General features: G+C 47.2%; 1 protein-coding gene across 5 annotated transcripts in view; it reads left to right on the top strand.

The window, feature by feature from the left end:
- The window catches only part of ASTN2 (astrotactin 2), a 925,730-nt gene that overhangs the window by 217,195 nt on the left and 686,608 nt on the right, over positions 1-21,927 (top strand). For 4 of the 5 annotated variants that reach the window (XM_060154506.1, XM_060154516.1, XM_060154507.1 and 1 more), the window contains exon 3: positions 20,484-20,868. The exons of the other annotated variant lie outside the window; for it this stretch is intronic. In XM_060154506.1, coding sequence (XP_060010489.1) covers positions 20,484-20,868 — 385 coding nt within the window. The remainder of the gene's footprint in view (positions 1-20,483; positions 20,869-21,927) is intronic. 5 annotated transcript variants of the gene reach the window in all.

The raw sequence follows: 21,927 nt of genomic DNA on the forward strand, positions 1-21,927 counted from the left end.
TCTTCCAGCAGGGAAAGACTGGAAGTTTAGTATCTGCATGTGAATAGACCATTTTTCCCCTTTTTGTTTGTTTCTACTTGGGAGAGTGGCAGCTTGGCAACTTGGAGAATAATAGCCAATGCTACTGGGTACCAGGAACTTCACTCACATTAGCTCATTTAATCCTTACAGCAATCCTTCCAGGTGGGCACCAGCATCCTTGTTTCTCTACTGATTAAACTAAGACTCAGAGAAGAGAATTCATTCTCTTATGTCACACAGTTCATCAGAGAGTCATTCAAAATTTCTTCCAGGGTGCTATGCTTTCCAAGAAGTAATGAGTCTCGGGCTTCCCTGGTGGCGCAGTGGTTGAAAGTCCGCCTGCCGACGCAGGGGACACGGGTTCGTGCCCCGGTCTGGGAAATCCCACATGCCGCGGAGCGGCTGGGTCCGTGAGCCATGGCTGCTGAACCTGCGCGTCCGGAGCCTGTGCTCCGCAACGGGAGAGGCCACAACAGTGAGAGGCTCGCGTACCACACACACGCAAAAAAGAAGTAATGAGTCTCTCATCACTGAAGGGTGTTGTGAAAGAGATTCAGTTACGGGCTGGGCCAGAGCCAGAGATGCTGGTTGTGACCTTATCGATGCATACACTCATAAGGTGTTCTGCGCTGGGAGGACCCTTGCAGACCACCTGGTACAATCTCCTTTCATAAATGAAGCTCTGAGAGGAGCAAGGACTTGACCAGCATCGCTCACCAGCCTCCCAGAGTCAGGCCGGTCTGGGTTTGAACTCTGTCACCTACATCCCTGACATCCCACTGTCCCTCAATGAGAGCCTACAAAGGGAGCCCAGCCTCTGTTCCCCGGCCATGGATACACAGGGCTGGGCCAAGGCACCTGAGGGAATACCTGCAAACCAGTGGGTCCTCTTGCCCAGAGCCTCCGGGGATACACCTCTGCCCTTCCGTCCTGCACTGGATGGGGGTGGGAGTGTCTTTATTAAACACCTCTTTCCTCCCACCAGGGAGTGGGGTGGTAATTGCAGCTCTGTAAGGTGGTGGGGTTTCACTTTGCCACCTTCCCAAAACCGTGGCCAGTGGCAGCCCTCACCCTGGGCTCCTTGGGAAACACGACTGCATGTCTCCAAGGAGACTGGCTAGCCTGTATCCACCACGTGTTGGAGGCAGGAGGCCTCGCACCAGTATCTCCTCTCTGACTCCCTGCTTGCAGATGGGTGCGCAGAGAGGAGGAGTGAGGTGTACCAGAGCGTGGCACAGCGGCCATTGGAACTTGACCTTCAGAGCTACTTGGCCTCATTGACCAGCCCTTCTAACGACCTTGAACAAATTACCTCCTCTCTCTCAGGCTCAATCTGGGAAAAGGGGATAATAATAGAGCCTACTTCACAACCTTGTAAGGATTAAGTAGAACAATGTTGGTAAAGTGGGGAGGGCCGGGACTGGTGGGTAGAAGGTGCCAGACAGTGGTGGTCTCCCTCCCTCCATGGTTCAGGCCTTGCTCTGCATTCTCTCCTCTGAGGCCAGCCATGGAGCCTGAACCAGTGTCAGACACAAAAAGAAAATACCAGCTACCTCTACTCTGTTTGCTTTTGGGGGCTAACTTTTCTTATTATCTTTTTTTTTTTTTTTTTTGCGGTACACGGGCCTCTCACTGTTGTGGCCTCTCCCGTTGCGGACGCAGGCTCAGCGGCCATGGCTCATGGGCCCAGCCGCTCTGCGGCATGCGGGATCCTCCTGGACCGGGGCACGAACCCGTGTCGCCTGCATCGGCAGGCGGACTCTCAACCACTGCGCCACCAGGGAAGCCCTCTTATTATTCTTTTGCCTCATTTATGTAGCGCTTATGAGGTGCCAGACACTGTGCCTAGAGCTTGACCTATATTAACTCACCCATGAGGTATGTTGTATTTATTTTACAGGTGAGGACATTGAGGCAGAGAGAGGTTGCCCCTTGCGTGGGGGCAGTGGAAGAACTCAGAGTCTAGGGCTCATTGTACCCAACTGAATCTCAAAGTCTGAGATTCGTCCATTATCTTGTCTATTATCAAGCCCCTGCTATGTGTTAGGCATTGTTTCAGGCACCGAAGATACCAAGCATTGAACAGATAACACCCCTGCTCTCACAGAGCATACAGCTCAATACAGAGGGAGACTCAAATGTCAGAGCCAGCCCCCGGGATCCCACATCCTGCCCTGAGTACTCTCTCCTTTGCTCATGACATTCTTTGGACAAGTCTCCAACCAACCAACAGGCTGGTGTTTCTTCCACTGCTTGCCCACTGCCCCACTGTCTCCAGCTCACTGCCTGCAGCCCAGGACAGCCTCCTTAGCACTTCCCCAGGATGATAGGAAGCACAGAGCCCAGTTACCACTGCTTCAGAATGGTGGCCATCTGCAGGCTCTCTGAGAGCCTTCACATTTCTACATCTTATTCAGAATAATCCTCATGTTTTGGTAATGATGGAAGGCTGTGTGGACTGTGGGATCCTATCAGAACTGAGTTTATTACTGAGCTCTGCCACACCGTAACCCTGGGTTTTTGCACAACTCATTCGGCTACTGTGTGCCTTGGTTTCGGGGTATGTGTAATGGGACTTAGCTCTACCCTTACCCCATCACACCGACATCACTGGATTCCCAGGGCTGAGAGGCCCACAGCTGGCCTAAGAGGAGCTTAAGACCTGGAGTCAGAAGGACCTGCCTTTAGTTCCCTGGAAATGTTATTTAATCACCTTCCTCATAGTAAAATAGTACAATAATACATTTCCTCCCCATTTCAGGGATCTTCCGACTGTAGGGCTGGGGCTAGAGTAGGGGAATGAATGCTTCACTCATCTTGGGCACGGAAGTGAAAGGGTTGTCAGAACACTCAGGAATGCATTCATTTTGATTTTTTAAAGTAGTGTTTTAAAATATTATTTATCTTGATTACTAAGTTTTTGGCATCCCTTTACGTTTTGTATGCAAGATGAGCACCTCCCTCGCCTCTCCCTGGTCCCAGCCGTGTAATGCAGAGCTAGCTGCTCAAATGAGGGAGTGCTGCAGGGAAAGGCTTTTAAACCTAAGTGCTGTGCAAATGATGCTGTTTTGTTGCAGTGGTGGTGGTTTATATTGTTTGCTTGTAGTTACAGTAATACGCTTTTAGATGGGAGGAGATTTTTCCGGAGGGGAGAAGAAACCCTCCCAGAGTTTCTACTGAGTCTTACAGGTCTGGGTTCTGATCATGGGTCTGATACAGATTCATTTTGGGACCTGGAGCAAATGACATAACTTCTTTGAGTTTTCTTACCTGCAAAATGGGTATATTAGCACCAACCTCAGATTCCCTGTGAAGATTGATTCAGTTAGCGCAATTAATTTGTCAGTGCCGATGAATGTCTTGATATTCCCCTTGGCAAAATGAAAGAGTACATTTTTTTCTAGTTCTGTTCCATGGAACCCTAGAAATTTCAGACTCCCAATCTTCACTTGAACTGGAAATTTTTTATGTTGTTTTTTTATTCCAGAAATTGGTACCCAATCAAGATTTTTTTAAAAAGGAAAGCGTTCACAAACTAATAATCATAACAGTGTTGGCTAGCCTGAAGAGCTCTGAGTTCCTTTCTCTTCTGACAGTTGGAAAGGGAGATTTTAGTTTAGAAAGATGAATGTGTCTGTCTGCTCCCACCAGGTTTCTCTCCAGCCCCTGCCAAGCATGGCATGAGCGTGGTATGAGACACGTGGACTGATCAGGAGAGCTTAGCTGGCACTGGAGGGCCGGGAAGAGAAAGAGGAAGCAGGGTCATGGGGCAGTGGTCTGGACTCCAGGCACGTCTGTTTGGTCTCTGCTGAGTTTAACTAGTCTCACTCTGCATCCCAGACACCATCTATCCCTGCCCACAGCTTCCTTTGCAGCCTGGTTGCGGGCAGCTGGGTACCACTGCTGCCTTCTCTGATCTGGGGAGAGAAGGTTGGCTCTGCCTCTAGCCCTCTGCCAGTTACTTCTCCTGTAACTCCCCTTCCTGCTGCCCAGCCCTTGTACACAGCATTGCAAAGATCCCCTTCTGTTACAGCGAGAGTCCATCAACGTTTTAGTGGGGAGTCCAAATGGAATCTTACAGGGAGGGATCTCCAGTTCCTAAGACAGATACAAGAAGCGTTTTATAACAGTGGAGTCCTATCATATGCACATTTAATTTGTGTGAATTAACCTATATATGTTTTTATGACAAGAGATACAGAGACAGAAATTTAAGAAGTTGGGTCATTTTCTCTCTGCTACACTCAGTGAGCATTTATAATCCAGAGGGAAAATGGGATGGGAAACACGAAACTACTGTCTTCCTTGGTCAGTCTGAATGTCCACTGCTCACAGTTGGTGCTGCTGTGCCCTGTGTGCAGTTCTCTTGTTTAAATATATCCTTTTCTTTCTTGCTTTTTTTAAGTGTGGTTCTAAATTCAAGCCAATTATTTCAGGTGCTGAGTCAAATAAATAGGAACAGGGACATTTCAACCGGATCTTGAAGGATGAGCAGAAATGTAGGTTTTCAGTATTTATAATGCAGTGAGAGTTTTGAGAGCATATTTTAATTTCATGCATGTGTATTGCTTACATACATACACATGTATGTAAATAACACTTAGTGAATTTCAAAACCTCTTTGCCTGCATCCTCTCATTTGCTTCTCCCAACCACCCTGGGAGTCAGGGAAGGTAAATCATCATTGCCACTTGACTGGTGAGGAAGGAAGCTTGAGTGACTTGCCTGAAAATCTCATTAAGAGAGTTAAGTTCTGAACTCCTGACTTCCACTGAGCCTGATACTGATTTAGGTCCAGCAATTTTCCACGATATCCTCCTTTTGAGTGAGGACCGATTGCTTGAGGGAAACTGCAGACAGGGCATCCTTCCAGAATCCGGCCCCTCCCTGATTTCCTCAGGAGTTCCACTGCCAGCCTGCTCTCTGCCTCCTGGAAGGGCCATGCAGCCTTGCATCCAGGGAGGCTTCACGAACGGGAGACCCTGGCTAAGCCGCTCGAAAACTCGCTTGTTGACAGCAAAGGGGGAGGAACCCCAGAAACCAGTCACAGACAATAGGAGGGAGGGAATCATGTCAAAATTCCTCCCTGTGCAGAAAAAAGAAACAAATATTCAAATTGAAAGTGTCCACTGAGAACAAAAAGGGGAGGAAAACCCCACACCTAGTTGCATTGTGGTGCAATTTCAGAACAGTATGGATAAAAGGCAGGGGGATGTAAAAGCTTTCAGAGAGAGAGAGAGAAATGCAAAAAAAAAAAAAAATGTTCCCTATAAAGGAAAGAGAGACAATGCAGTTGTTGGTGAATATGATAGTAGTAACAGAACAATTTGCTGAGAACATCTATGGACCAAGTAGTGGGTATCGAGCCACCCAGTTTGTGGTGACTTTTATGGCAGCCTTGGAAATGAATATCCCCAGCTTCCTTGGGGGCTCAGGATTAAGATGAGGATATGGGGAGGGGGAAGGGTAAGCTGTGACAAAGCGAGAGAGTGGCATGGACATATATACAGTACCAAATGTAAAATAGATAGCTAGTGGGAAGCAGCCGCATAGCACAGGGAGATCAGCTCGGTGCTTTGTGACCGCCTAGAGGGGTGGGATAGGGAGCGTGGAAGGGAGGGAGACGCAAGAGGGAAGAGATATGGGAACATATGTATATGTATAACTGATTCACTTTGTTGTAAAGCAGAAACTAGCACACCATTGTAAAGCAATTATACTCCAATAAAGATGTAAAAAAAAAAAAAAAAAAAGATGAGATTCAGAAACAGGGACTTTCTCTGGGGCAGTCCTATCCCACCTCCACCTGTTCCTCCAGGGTGTTCTGGTTGGTTCAGAATCCACAGGGCTCTGGAGGGGCCAGGAACCCAAGCTAGTTGTCCTTGATTGAGCTCAACCCGTCACCAACATGGGAAGGAGGTGACTCTAGGACGTGGTCATTTAGTTGAGCTGCATCTAATTCCTCTTTAATTGACACAGTTCCTGGGCTCTCCCACACCTCATCCTTCCAGCCTCAGGCTCTAGTGGCCCCTGAATGATATGTCTTCTTGGGTGGCTGGTTTGGGGGAGCTATCACTGACCCCTTTAGGCTATGAAGTGCTGAGGTTTGGGGTTCCTGTACTTCACCCTGGACTTGAGCTAAGGACAATGTACAGTCTTGGAAGCCCAGCTGGGGCTGGATCTGAAGGAGGTCCGTGGAAGGATATAGATGCAGAATCTTAGGGAGAGATTGGGGAAGCAGAACTTGGAGAGCTGCCTTGGAGCAGCCCAGCTTGTGACAGCAAGGCCTCAGGGAACTCGTTCTGAGGTGCTTAGCGCTCATGGCGAGGGTAGGGGCTTAACCTTGTTTCAGTTGGGATGTTCCCTGAACAAGGAAGGAAAGCATCGCATACCAGCGCCCCCTGCAGCCTGCGCCCTGGGTTGCCAGAGGTGTTCCCCAGGGTGGAGGGCATCGCCGAGGTAAGAAGAGTTACTAAGAATAAGGCGGTAGGTGGCTGGCAGTTCTCTCCGCTAACTTGGGGGACTCAGGAAATGCTGAATTCTGTGTTTTTGAAAACTCAGGAGACAAGGAGCAGGAAGGTAAAGAGGAAAGGGTGAATCGTACCAGGTCAGCCGTGATGGTTGCAAGGAGGGCACTGAGCAATTTTTGCTTCCCGCCTCTGTCATTGCTCAAATCTGCCTCCCCTTGAGTCCCCTCCCTTCTCCATTTTCATTGGTTGTCATCTTGTGCTTGACCCTCTGCCCTTAGTAACTACCTTTCCCGGGGTTTTCCTGATCAGACCCAGTAGGGGAGACCCCCCCAGGCTGTCACAACACGCCTTCCAGACAACTGACAGCTCCATCACCGGTGCTGGGAAATGGCAGCAAAGCAGTGCCTCGTAAAGACCCCTAGTGTGTGACTTGTGATACGTTTTGCAGAAACTTGATGGGTAGAATGAAGGCATTGGAGATACTGGAAAGCCTCTGGGTTTGCATCTTTGCTTTCTGTGACTGCAGTGACTCTGCTCGAGTTGCTGCTGGTATCGGGTTTCTTCTTTCTTTTTCAACACTTATTTTACTAAACATTGCTCTGTGTCAATCACTTTGCAACAGAGAAAGTTCTCTTATAAACATGAGTCTCAAGATGGGTCCTTACATAAAGAGGAAAAGGTACCTGTTATCATGGTCTTTTTAAAGATGGGGAAACTGAGGCTCAGAAAGGTGAAGTGGCTGGTCGAGGGCTGTACGGCCGATCAGGGACAGCCAGGACTTGATGCTGCATCATGGATGTCCCCTTTCACTTAAAGTCCTATTATTTCCATCCAGGTCTAGGACTAGGAATAGCAAATAGATATAGCTATCAATTTGCTTTCTGTGGAAGGTGATTGTGCATGAATAATTGGGTCGGACATCACCTCACCTCTTCACTTTCTGGTTCATTGTCTCCTGAGCATTTACAAGTAAGTAAATGATTAAACAGGCTTGGAATGCAGACCAACTTCTCCTCTTTGCCCTCAAAGCCTCAAAGCAAGGAGAAGTAGCCTGACTGTTGTCCTGTTTGCCTTTTAATTATCCACAGTGCCCTTTCCCTGGCCCTAGGAGGGAACTAACAGCAGTGTGTGTGTGTGTGTGTGTGTGTGTGTGTGTGTGTGTGTGTGTGTGTGTGTGTGTGTGTGTGTGTGTGTGTGTGTGTGTGTGTGTGTGTGTGTGTGTGTGTGTGTGTGTGTGGTGTGAATTCACTAAGTATCTTCCAGACTTCTAGCCCTAGGACAGGACTCAAGGATGCTTCAGACTCAGCCCTTTCCCTTTTGGGACTTCCAGGCCATTTGTAGAGACATCTATCTGCCCACTCATTTATCCGCTTATCCACTTATCCATCCATCCATCCATCCAAAAGATATATAGTAAGCACCAACAAAGCACCTAGTGCTACTCTCAGCACTGACAATAAAGTAATGAACAAAATGGAGGTCCTATCTTATGGAAGTTCTATTCCATTAGAGCCATAAACAAAGTTAACACATGAATGTATAATATAACAGCAGGGAGAGGTAAGTTCCCTTTGAAAACAGTTAAATCAAGGAAAAGAGAGAGAGATGCTGTGACGGACACAAGAGTGAGGGGCACCATTCACCAGGGATGCAAAAGGACGTCTTCACTGATGAGGCTGTGTCTTGTTTGCAGACCAGCACCGCTACCAAACCTCCTTTCCCCACCCAAGATTTCTCAAGAAGCCAGCTCACGTGCGAAGCTCCCTGCCTGTATGAAAGTTATTTTGAGTGTATTAAGTGTTGACCAGCTTCTCCATAGCCTCCAGCTTCCTTGAGAGTCTGAGCTCTCTTTTCTGTCTCAGAAGGCTGGGTTGTTGGCACAGTGGTGTAAGGTTGGCACAGTGTTAGGGATCTCTCCATGGACCGTGTGTGTCTGCAACACATTCCCTGAGAATGATGCCCTGAGCAAAGGCCACAGAGTCCGGATGCCGCCGCCTCTAGGGACAAACTGAGCTTCAGGACTATCGTGGACTTTGGATTCTGGAACCAAATGTGTGCCCTGCCTCTGACTGACTCTGCGAACTTGGGCAAAGTCACTTCTAGGAGGCTGTCTTTCCTTGTCTGTTAAATGAAGAACACTTCACTCACAGGGCTGCTACGGCCACCCCGTTAACAAATTAAACATGAGGACCAGTGAACTTTCTGCAAACTTCTTCAGTTTATAAGGGGGCAGGGCCAGGGCTAGGACGTAAGTTTTCTGATTTCTTTCTCAAGGCAGTTTTCCTCTGTCAGAATTTTTTAAACCGCCATTTACTGACCACTGGCTTTGTTCTAAACATCGTCTTGAATGCTTTGTGCATTTACTTGTTTAATTCTCACAATAGCCCCATTCTGTGAAGACTGCTCTCCTCAACTTCCCAGTGAGAAAACGGAGGCTTAGAGAAGGGCAGCGACCCACCCAAAGCTGCACAGCTGGTACACGATAGCTCAGGTACCGGAACTCGGGGCCATCACCTCCTGCATGGTTAGCCAGGCTGTTTAGTTGGTTATCCAGCCTTTCTGTCACATTTTGGGTATGAGTATACTTGGTAAGATGGGCCAGCCTACTCCGCTACCTTTGAACTTAACTGTAATTGGAATGACAGGGAAGTCCTTTTTATTCCCAGTTCTTCTATGTTTTGCATTTAGAAGCTATCAGAACCTTTGCTTCTTACTATGTTTCGTTCTGGCATAGAGCTTATCAAACTGGGCATTGCAGTCATTATCTGCTTACTTATCTATTTCTCCAGACTGACTGCAAGTTCTTGAGGCCTTATCTGGGTATTCCTAAATCTAGGCAGAAGGTTTGGCACAGGGACGGGGCATGACAGTAATAGCAGTAACAGTCAAGCCAGTAACGGCCATGTATTGAATGTTTTTTTATAGGTCAGGGGCTGTATGACATATTTTACATACATCATCTTATCTAATCCTCACAACAGCCCATTTTGGTTAATGGTTTTATTCCATGTTGGGACTGCAAAAGCTGAGCTTCACAGAGAGAAGGTCACACCACTGGAAAGAACAAGAACTTGAACTTGGACCTGCCTGCTTCCAGGCATGCCCTTAATCTGGTGAATGAGTGAATCAGTGAATGAGTGCAAGGCTCCTCCATAGTCACTTGGGTTCATCTGTTTATCTTCATGACTCAAAGAATAGGAAAAAAATCAATCCTCTCAAGGATGCTCCCCCCGCCCATCCATCTTCAGAGTGGGGTTTCTGACAGAACTGAGAGGCCACCTGAGGATGTGGAGAGGATGCTGATTTGCGCTAAGTGCCTCCTGTGAATTGTTTTCAGCTCTCTCTCCCACACAGATGGAGAATTGCCAGACAGATGTAGGTATATGTCAGTCACCTACCCTCAAAGAGGCATTTATAATGGATTCATTCGTTAATTCTTCCAAGAAGTAATTGAGGATCTACTATGTACCATGTACCATTCAAATTTATTCAGAAATAAATAAAACCCTGCCCTTCCCTTCACTGCCTCTCACTGTAGAAATACAATCAATGCATAACGAGATCTACTCATTATTGGACCCTGGGCTTGGTCTTGGGTACATGGAGTTGATTAAGGATGCCCTCCAGGGGCACTCAGGGTGATGAGAGGGTAGTTGGAAGACAGAAGCATGAGTCACTGAGGGTCCTAACAGGTGAGTACTTAACCAGCCAGAGACAGCAGGTTTCACAAAGGCTTGCTGAGAACTCATGACCCAAGAGCTGAGGTTTAAAGGACTAGACAGAGAAGTGGGGGAAGGACATTTCAGGCAGAGTGAGTGGCATGAGCGAAAGCACAGCTGCGTGAGATGGTGCGAGGGATACAGGATGTTTCACTGGTGGTGTTAGTTCATGCTTATACAACTGAAATGCGAGGCGGGATGTCATGAAAATATATATATTTCATCTGTTCGAAAATGCTTTCACGTTTGCCTTTGCTTTTCTGATCTGGAATATTGGAGCTGGAAGGGCTGTTAGAAACCAGCCAATTTTATCTACTCGCCCTGAAGAGGGGAAGGGCCATGGTCAAGGTCACACAGCTTGGAATCTGTAGGAGGAGAGCAGGGTAATCAGGGGAATGTTTTGGGAGACGGTACAGAGAATATCTCATACTTCAATGGAGGGAGTTTGGTGGCTCCACCATTACCTTGTATCTAACTTTTCAGGAAACAAGGCCTTGCATCAATAACAAGGATGCTGACATTTTCTGAGATCTACTACTTGCAAGCCATTATGCTCAGTGTTCTATAATGCAATCTCATTTGATCCTCCCCAAACCCTCTCAGTTATGTGTTAGTGACCCAGTTTATAGCTGAGAAAACTGAAGAAGCACAAGGGATATACCAGTGACACCCAAAGGAAAGATAGTACAGCCATGACTCACGTCCACGTCTGCCTGACTCAACGTGCGTTAGCTTTCCTCTTGATGAACTGCTGTAGCGTTCAGAATGATCGCCCAGGATTTGGCCCCCATTCTCATCTGATCTAAAGATGATTAAGAAAGTTTGAGCTGGATGGGGAGTGAGTATGTCTCAAAGAATTTCTGCATTTTTACTTTATTCCCTTGACATCATCTTGGGAAATAAAATAGGGTCGCTAAAAGATACATTATAAGTAGATGATTACTTTAAAAGAAAAAATGTTTCATTTTCTATAACGGGACCTCCTTAAATAGGTCACCCTACATCTGTCTAGTGACAAAGAGATAACTATAGATAAATATAGCCAGCCATATATATATATATATATATATATATATAAAGATGTGAATATATTTTTATACACATGAATACATACGTACATGTATATAATATATATTATATACATGCACATCTTTGTTGTGCATTTATCCGCTCCTCATTGTTCATACTTATGAACAAAGTATGTAAGTATAAGTTCAAACTTGTCTCTTCATTTGATTCTGTGCTGGGATCTTCCATGACCTTCTGGGAGCTTACCTAGGAAAAGAATTAACACATAGGTAGAGTCACCTCTAATCCAGCGACAGAATCCACACCTCACTGTCATGCTGGTACTTTCTTTCTCTCCCCTTCCTGCCAATCAAACACCAGTTCTTTCCACCCCGTGGTGTGTCTTATTTCTACCCCATTAGCTAACTACTCACTTCAACTGCCCTAATCTCAGGTCTCATCTTCTCTCTCTTAGACCAGGGCTTCCTCAACCTCTGTACTATTGAAAGAAATCATTATTTGTTGTTCCTGGCTATCCTGTACATGTAAGATGCTTACAGATTTCCTGGCCTCTACCCATGAAATGCCAGTAACACCTCTTCGCTAGTTGTGACAACCAAAAATGTCTCCATGACCAAATGTCTCCTGTGGGGCAAAATTGCCCCCAAGTCGAGAAGTGCTGTCCTAGACGATTGTGAATAGCGACCTCACTGGTCTCGCAGTTTCCAGTCTCCTCACCACATACATCCAGTGTGATCTCACCACTCTATGGCTTAAAAAAAAAAAGTCTCAGATCCTTAATGCCTAAAGAATGGTCATGCCATTTGCACTATGTTTCTGACCTGTGTTATCATCTTATTCTCCTGCAGCTCCAGTGGCCATTCCCAGTCTGTGAGAGAGTGGGCCTGCAGTTTTACTGGGAATAGCCCCAGGTGGGAGGTCTTATCCCCTATATTTGCCACTGGGTTGTGTATTCTCAAGCAAGTTTATCTTCCGAGGCTCCGCTTTTCCATCTGAGCAATGGTTATAATCATCTAACCAGCTGGGGAGCTTGAGCATCACTAGCTCTAATACAAGGTAGAAAGTGCTAAAGCTCCTGAAATAAGGGTTGAGATGAAGTATTCTGGGAATTCAGAGGATAAAGCGATATCCTTCTGGCTGAGGGTTGAGCCAGATGTTGAGATGAAGTTGAGGGTTGAGATGAAGTATTCTGGGAATTCAGAGGATAAAGCGATATCCTTCTGGCTGAGGCTGCAGACGGGGAGATCCCAGAGGAGTTCACCAAGGAGATGGCAGTGAAGGTAGCCATGAAGTCTGCCTTATATTTCAGCTTACAGATGTGGGGGTGAGGAATAACAAGGAGGGCAGCATTCCAGGCAGAGGAAATCTCAGGACATTAAATAGGAACAGTGAGTTCCCATGTGGTTGAATACTTAGCATGGTGCCCTATCGCAGGCGCACAATAGGGTTGGTGGCATGGATGGGGGAAGCATACATTTTGAGAAGATTATCTCAGAGGCATACATTTTGAGATATAAGTTAAGCAATTGATGAACATGAACTGTCAAACTGCAGAACTTTCCAGCTTACTCAGTGGGGAGGGGCTTTGTTTCCTGCTGTGCATTATTTATGATAGAAGATGGGTTGAGAACAGTGAAGGAGATGGAATAAAGCCTGGGAGATGGTTCAGAGTGTATTCAAATTATCATGGTGAAAGGTAATTGTGACTGGGACATAGGATGGAGAGAAAGAAAGGTTGGGGAAAGAAACTATTTTTTAGATCAAAGTGTCAGGATTCATGATTTCTCAGCAACTTTGGGGAGTGTGGACTACATAGTCTGCCTCCAAAACCATTTCAGGATGTTCTGTGATCTTGGTCAAGTCACTTCCACTCTCTGTGCCTGTTTCCTTACCTGTAGCACCAAGGGTTTGGACTATTTTCTAATAATCCCTCCAGCTTACACATAGTCTGAGGCCTGAAAGAAGATGTCCCAGAGAACTTGAAGACCCAGCCCCTTTCCCTGCTAGCTGTCACTCAGCAAACGGCCAGGAGAACACCCAGTGGATCATCAGGGCTCAGCTGTCCTGGGGCTGGTTGTCGGGACCAGACACAAGTGACGAGAAGGGAAGGACATTACTTGGGAGAATATGCATGTTCACAGCTCTGAGGATTAAAGGCCCATGTTCTTATCACTGCCTAACAGAGTATTATAAATCCATTCTTAGAATCCCAAATCCTTTTGTGGCTTGGCCGTCGTGAGGGAATATTAAAAAGGCCAAAGACAGAAATAATCAGTTTCCGAATGACAAGTTGTCACATAAAAGCGTTTCTCGCATTACCCCTTTCTTTCCTTTCTCTGGCTCCTTCTCCTGTGCCTGGATATTTTAACCAGAAAAATAGATTAAAATGGAGCCAGGCTGAATGGAGTTCTAACCTTGACTTTTCAGAAGGCTGTCTCGGTGTGGTGGTTTGGGAGGTGCTTTCTGTTTTCCAGCTCTGTGTGTTTTTCAGCGTTCGATATTGTGTGTGTAAGCGAGCCAGCGGGAGGCACGAGCATTGCGATAAAGGCAGAGCAGCAAAGAGGGGCCCTGCAGGGTCTGATCAGGTGCCCTCGGTGTGCTGGGCTCAGATTTACATTCCTCCGGCAAAGTCCGGGCAAGGTTTTAGGTTTCTGGATGTTTACTAAGCGCCTTCCTGGGCCAAGCACCATGTTTTAGGCTGGATGAATGAAAGCTCAGAAACTAGAGTGGGAAGATGGTCAACCAGATGATCAGGTGATAGCAGTGTAGCCGGATAACTGACAACATGGGGTTCGTGAGGGAAGAGAGCACAGCCTCCTCCCAACATGCAGAGGCAAAGGTGCCCCCTGAGGAAGCCATGTCCAAGCTGAGATGGCTGGGTGACTTGAGATGAGCAGATGAAGAGGAGGATATTAGCTTCCTAGGGCTGTCATAGCAAATTATCACAAACTGGGGGGCTTAAAACAACAGGAGTTTATTCTCTCACAGTTCAGGAGGCCAGAAGCCCCAGATCAAGATGTCAGCAGGGTTTGCTCGTTTGGAGGCTCTGAGGGAGAATCTGTCACATGCCTCCCAGGAGCTTTTGACGGTTGCCGGCAATCCTTGGTTTTCCTTAGCTTGTACATGCATCAATATAGTATCTGTCTTTACATGATTTGTGTGCGTGTGTGTGTGTGTGTGTGTGTGTGTGCGCGCGCGCGTGTGTGTCCTCTATTCCTTTTTTTTTAAGGTTTTGTTTTGTTTTGTTTTTTTAGTATATTTTCTTGGCCGCGCTGTGGGACATGTGGAATCTTAGTTCCCCGACCAAGGATAGAACCCGCTCCCCTTGCGTTGGAAGCGCAGAGTCTTAACCACTGGACCACCAGGGAAGTCCCCTCTATTCTTCTTTTAAGGACACCAGTCCTTGGATTTGGGGCCCACCCAATCCAGTATGACCTCATCTTAATCAATTACAACTGCAAAGACCCTATTTCCAAATAAGAGCACCTTCTGAGGTTCTGGTTGGACATGATTTTGGGGGTGGGTATTATTCGAACCACTACGGGGAGGGAATGGGCGAGTGCTCTGGGCTGAGGAAGAAGCCACCGGGGAAGTGCTTAGAGCATCACACTTTGGGAAGATGCTAATCACACAGTGCAACTCCAGGACAGGGTATGAGGTAGGACTTGCAGGGAAGGGAGGCATGAGAAGGAAGCAGAGACCTAGGCATGAAGGGGCTTAGGTGCCAGGCTAGGGATCTGGACATTATTCTGAGGGTGGGGGAAGGGTATGAAAGGATTTGATTTGGGATGGAGGAATAGAGAGGCTGAAGGACTGAGGCTGGTGGTGGTGACATTTGTGGAGCCAGACTTGTATCTAGATCTTTCATTGTCTTGTTTAATCCTTAGCTTAATCCTTCACATTGGGACCAATCAGCACATTTTATAGGTGAGTCTGTTGTAGCACAAGGAGGTAGAATGTCGCAGCCAACTTGTCATGGCCAACAGCAAGCAGGGACAGGGGCTCCCATGCTGGCCTGTGTGCCCCCAGGATACCTGCTTACCCCATCACATCACTCTGCCCTTGACATCGCCCACGCTCACCCTTGCCTGGCTCCACTGAGGGATCTGAGACCAGTAATAGAAGGAGTGAGCTTCTGTTATTAGAGAGGCTTCTAGTAGGGAAGGTTCCAGGATGGATGGGAACACATATTCCATCTCCTGTCTCTTTCCCACTTCCTGCCTGACAGCTCAGTGAAATCCTCAGACCCATAAGAAGGTAAAACTAGTCACCCGAGGCTTGCAGTCTCACAGAAACCCACCCCTAACCAACAGACTGAGATTTTTATTTCTGCAACTCCTGGCCACATCTCCAACCTTGTTTGTCTCGGGCTGCCTAGAGGAAACACAGTCCACACCAGATTGGGCTTCGGGTTGTCCCTGAGGCCAGCAGGACCTCAGCTTGCCACCCCTTGAGCCTTGGCCTCTTCTTAACTTGCTTTCTAAACATTCACAGCCTTCTCCTTACATCCTCTTTTCCCTCCTGGGCTCCCTGCTTGCCCTGCAGCATTTTCTCCACCGCTGGGGTCTGTGTTTGCCCCTGGCGGGTAGCCTCAGTGGTTGGACACTCTGCCCTGCTCACCTTTCCAGAGACAGTTCCTGCTTTTCTGTTTGCTTGCCCTGGTGAAGGAAGACTGCAGAGAAGAGGGGGCTCAGCTCTGCAGGAGTGGAGCGGCACAGCAGCCTGGACCGATCCAGGTAGATGCAGATCGTAGTTTCTTCTTGACTTCGAGTCACTCATCTGCTTTCTTTGGGTGAAATGTTCCACTAGGACAGAGGTGGCTATGTGGTCCTCTTGAGCTCCTTTGCTCGTGCACAGCACCCTTCAGTTTGTGAGGACCGTCACAACGGTGTTTAGATTTCATTTGCACAACAACCTTGCGGATACCATGAATGAGAACCATGCGCATCACGGGTTTACCATGTGCCAGGCACTGAGCACAACACTCCGTGTCCAGGAGCTCACATCTAACCTCCCTCTATAAGGACGCTTTTTACACGGTTTTGTGAATGAAACAATTGTGATTCAGAGAGGTTCAGCCCTTTGTCCGTGATTGCCCCATTTTTATGGGACAGCATGAGATTTTAAAGACGTCTTTCTGACCCCCAGCCTTTGCCCCTATGTGCTATACTATTCCAAGTATTACCAAGTTGATTTTACAGATGAGTGAACTGAGGGTCTCTAGGGCATCTGGGAAATTTGAGATCACATAGTGAGTAAACTTGAATTCAGAACCTTTTCCTGCATGCTCTGAGCCTACCTCTGAAGGTAGGGCTGGTCAGTGGTGCTTGAAACATCAGCCGAGCAGCTACTATGTCTTGGGTAAGGCCCCCTGAGCCCTTTAGGAGCCCAGCCTGGGGATGTCTGTTTCCATTGGTCAGTGGCACCGTGAGACCTTGATGACTGGAATTCTCTTTTGGCCCAGTTTTCACAGTGAAACCCTGATCTGTAATGGAAGCTGTGTGGTCATTGGCTTAGCTGAGCTGCTGGGAGCAGAGGTCAGAGCGGGCTGGGGAGTGAGGGAGGGAGCCTGGGCCCCAATAGGAGGGCTGGAGCCACTGGCCTGGGGTCCTGTCCAATGAATCAGCAGATCATTGAGCTAAAGGGACTCCCAAGCTCAACTTCCATCAGAGTGGATGGTCTTCCTCTGCCGCCTCCTTCTGGAAGCTCCCGAGGCTGGGAAATCTGTGCCTGAAGTTGCCGAGGTAATTTGAGGAGGCAGAGGTGAGGCTGGGCAGGGGCTGATTACACCTCGGGTGCGCCTGTCCCTTCCCACCACAAGCAAAATTGGGAAGCCATGATGCAGTGAGTCTGAATCTCAGCAGCACTACCTGGGTGAACAGCCTCCTGTCTCTGGGCCTCTTTCCTCACGTAACATAGGATAACGATGCCTTATGTGCACAGGTGTAAAGGTAAATGACAGAGCGTTTGTAAGTGTTTGGTCCAGACTGAGAAGGATTTAGGGACCCAAGACAGGTTTTGCAGAATGAGCATTCAGGGGCAGAAGGTCATTCATTCATTCATTCATTTATTCATTCAACATTAAATATCCACTTGCTGAATGCCGTTGGCAATAGCAACAGCTAACAGTCTGTGAGCAGTTACATGTGTCCCACACGGCACTAAATATTCTGCAGGCATCTCACTTAGTCTCACAATGATCCATTGAGGAGACCTTGAATACTGCCCTTATTTAACCAATGAAGAAACCAAGGCTCTGAAAAGTAGTGACCTAGTCAAGGTCACACAGCCTCTTAAGCAGTAGAACCTGGACTAAAACTGTGTCAGTCTGAGGTCAGCTCTTAGCCTCTATGCCAGATATAGCTAGAGGGCTCTGGAAGCAAAGGACAGGGCTTCCTGCCTTCCAGGAGCTCCCTGGGGGTGCTTTATGAGCTGATCCAGGACTGCATGGGAATCCAGGGAGGCTTGTCAGGATACAGTGGGGGGAGAGAGGAGCGGTGGTGGTTACCTGTGGACAGATTGGTTAAGCCTCATCTTTCCCAGGTCAGTTTTGGTCCTGGGTCTGACCACAGGGTCAAACACCCATAATCAGGGTGGGCAGAAGGGGCCGGGGATGAAGGACTCTGGAACCAGGCAAGGTCTGCCCCTCACAGCGAATGAAACACCCAAAGGGGAGAAGATAGAGGGCTGAGTCAGGGATAGCAATTTCCCGAAGGGTATCCATGGACCAAAATTAAAAGCTTCTCTGAAGAGTTTGCCTCGAGATGTGCCCCCTGAATCCTGGATTTGAAAACAATGTTTTCCTTTTCCTTCTCGGGATTCCCTTTTACTTTGTACACTCACCATTTTTCCCACTTTTCCTTTCCCTTCCTTTGCTCTGTAGAATCGCTACGCTGTCAAATAGCCACTGGCTCTGCAGTGAAGAACTGTGTTCAAATCCCTGCCTTACTACCTCCTGGCCTTTTATTCCCAGTTGGACCTAGGATCAAAACCTCTGTGACTTTAAGCAAGTTACTTAACCTCTCTGAACCACCTTTCCCTCATTTCATTTATGGAACAGAAACTATTACAGAGGATTGCCTTAAAGATTAAATAAAATAACATTAAGTAAAAGTAGTAAGGAGAGGGCCTGCTACTGTTATATTGAGTGACAGTGTTCTTCCTGCCTCCTTTTTCTCTTCACTTATCTTTCTTATTATCTCTTCTGTCCACACTCCCCCCTCTGTCTCTTTCCTTTCTTATCTCTGGTGTAAAAAACTGACAAGTAATACCACGTCACACATGATTTCTAGATGTGGAGCAATCTCTGTTGTATGTTCTGTGGAGGGAAAAAAGGGTTTGTTCTTGTTTTCCTAGGGCTCCAGAGTACTAAACTGTGCACACACACACACATTATTTTTTTGAATTTTAGAATTTTATTTATTTTTTTATGCAGCAGGTTCTTATTAGTTATCCATTTTATACATATTAATGTATATATGTCAAGCCCAATCACACACACACATTTTACATACACTTGACAGATCGTACACACACACACACACACACACACACACACACACACACACACACATATACATAAATACGCATACTTTTTTTTTTTTTTTTAGTGTATTTATTTTTGAGTTCTGACATCCAGAGAAACCTGGGGATCCCACAGTAACTCACCGCCAGAGTCAAGACAGGGCTGTCAGCCATACCTGCAACCCTGGTCACCTCTTAGCCCACTTACCACCCACTACCCATCCCCCGTGGAGGTGATGAATTCTAGCTTAGTGAGTTGAAGGACTTGCAAAAGAAAATCATTATTTTTTAATGTAGTCAGCAGGACAGCGGAATCATTTTAGTAAATAATGTTCTTCTTGGCCTAAACAGGTATCCTTAACAGCAATCACACCCCCACCCAAGACAATCTATTCAGGGTTAGTTAACATCTGTCGTCTTTGCTAGATGTTATACAAGTAGTTTTCAGAAATTGCCCTTTGCCTTCAATGCGAGTATAATTAAGGAAGAGCAATCAGCCACATGGGTGTGGTTGAAAGAATACAGGCTTTAGAGCTAAAACACCAGACCAAACACACACACACACAGTGAGGCGCAGAGCTTGCTCTGCCATGCACCGTCCGAGTTCTAGAGTCTCTTGATTCATTTGCCTCCTTCCCCCTAAACCACAAGCGTGATCCTCCCCAAGTGTAGGGATTACACATCAGGGGCTCAACAAAGTGGCCCCGAATCCCCCAGGCAGAAAGCACAGTGTATAATGAAGTCAAGCAAGGTAACTGAAGGGGCTACAGCTGTTCACTGGAGATGCTTCTGGCAGAGTGAAAGCAGGGAGGCGAGGAGGATCCAAACCTTCCACCTCCAGCCCTTGACCGGTTCTGTGGGGAGCACGGACGTGCTTTGGAAATGCCCCTGCCCTTGAGGAGTTCACAGAGCAGGATAGTTCGTGAGTCTCATGAATCATGCAAGAGCCATTCGTAAACACTTTAGCCCGTTTCAATTTAATGTGTGGTGTGCAGACTCAACCAAATACTTCCTGGTTGGATGTGTTAAAGAAAAATAAACTTCAGTATGCCTTACATTTCTGATTAAGGGAGCCCCAGAACAGTGCATTTGTTCATTCATTCATTCAACAAATATTTATGAAGCGCCTGGTTTGTCCCAGGCGCCCTGCTGGGAATCAGTGTTTATGATAATAAAAATATACATTACGCAGAAATTGTTTGACTTGACAACACTATTGTATATTCCCAGCAGGATGGAACAAAGGCTGCTGTCTCTTGAGCCCTCAGTGGACTCATTCTAGACATGAGGAAGCAAGGCTGACAGGGTGTGAGCAAATGTCCTGGGGTCACTCAGCTGGTGGAAGGCAGATTCAGGACTCAGACACTCTGTGTGTGAAGCCACAGCCCTGACTCATCCCAGTGTTTAGCAGTCTGCCTCACTCTGGCGTGACCGTTATCCATCTCATTTGCTCCTTGTGGCGACCTTCTGAAGAAGGAAGGGCAGGGGTTCTTACTCACCCTTATACAAGTGAAAAACAAGGTTCAGAGAGGTGAAGCAGTTTGTCCAAGGTCACACAGCTTGTTGGTGAGAAAGCCAGGTTTGGAAACGGTGTCGCTCTGAGGCTCTGAGAGCCAAACCCAGGGATCTGGGCTGAGTGTGGTGGACGGAAGACCCCCTCTGGCACTCCGGCCCAAAGAACAGTGGCCCATTTGCTTGTCCTTCTTCCCTCCCGCTCCAGGGTGGCCTCATCGCACTGCTGCTGCTGCTGCTGGTGTTCACTGTGGCACTGTATGCCCAGCGGCGCTGGCAGAAGCGTCGCCGCATCCCCCAGAAGAGCGCCAGCACGGAAGCCACTCACGAGATCCACTACATCCCCTCCGTGCTGCTGGGTCCCCAGGCCCGGGAAAGCTTCCGCTCCTCCCGGCTGCAGGCCCACAATTCCGTCATCGGCGTGCCCATCCGGGAGACCCCCATCCTGGATGACTATGACTACGAGGAGGATGAGGACCCACCCCGGCGGGCCAACCACGACTCCCGTGAGGATGAGTTTGGCAGTCAGGTGGCCCACACCCTGGACAGCCTGGGCCGGCCAGGGGAAGAAAAAGGGGACTTTGAGAAGAAAGGTGAGTCTTCCTTGTTGCATCCCACCTTCCAGGGGGCATTTTGGGGAGCTGGGAAGAGGTGCAGGAGCTGGGCGGTTGGGGACACAGGAACTGTCTTCTGGGCTAAGCCATTTTTGATTTATGGCCAACTTCCATTGGGTTTTCAGAGTTTATTTTCTCAGATTCTTCAGTGTTGATGGGAGGGAAAAAAGAGAGTGTCAGTGTGCTTGGAATTGGAGTTTTGAGGAGCATCAGAAGTTATGTAGTCCAACATCTCTCCAGTGTCTCTTGATTACCTCCCTTGATGGCCTTCTCACTACTCAGGAAAGCTCTCATATCATTTCCAGACACTACTATTGGAAGGTTTTTCCTTAAACTGAGTTGCAGTCTGTTTCCCTGGCCCTCTATGTCAGAAAGTGAATCTGATTTTTCTTCTCCAAGGCAGCTCTTGGGAAATGTAACAAAAGGAAAAGAAAAAAATAAAAGGCACCCTATAACTTTTAGAAATCAACCTCAATAAACAATCCCAGTTTCTTCAGCTACTCTGATGTGACATATTTTGAGACATTTCACCCTTTTGATCACTGTCCTCTAGATGAAGATTGTAATTTGTCATGTCCTGGAGTGTAACACCAGAACTGACAGACGCTCCACTTCCTCAAGATGGGAATGCACCTGTGCTGAGAAAAAAGCAATTTTCACCTCCCTCTTGCTAGCTGTTATGCTTCTGTTGATGCAGTTTGAAGATCACATTTGGGTTTTTTTTTTTGTAGTTATTACTGGCCCATAGTTGGCTTTTTGATGACTAAAACCTCTCACTCTTCTTCATGTATGCTGTTGCAAAGACCCATTCCCTTTGTTCTGTTGGAGGACAATTGATTATTTGGACATACATGCAGGATGTGTTTATATTTGTCTTTATTAAGTGTTAGGGCTCCAGCTGGTTTATAGAAGGGATTTGGCTCTTTTTTCCTTTAGATAAATACTACAGAAGTACTGTTCTGCTTTTTTCCCATATTGTCTTTGTGATGCTGGTGGTGGGTTAAAGGTTTGGCCTTGAGGCCCCAGTGTTAGAACTAC

Source organism: Lagenorhynchus albirostris, chromosome 7, assembly GCF_949774975.1.
Source record: "Lagenorhynchus albirostris chromosome 7, mLagAlb1.1, whole genome shotgun sequence".
NCBI classification, from domain to species: domain Eukaryota; kingdom Metazoa; phylum Chordata; class Mammalia; order Artiodactyla; family Delphinidae; genus Lagenorhynchus; species Lagenorhynchus albirostris.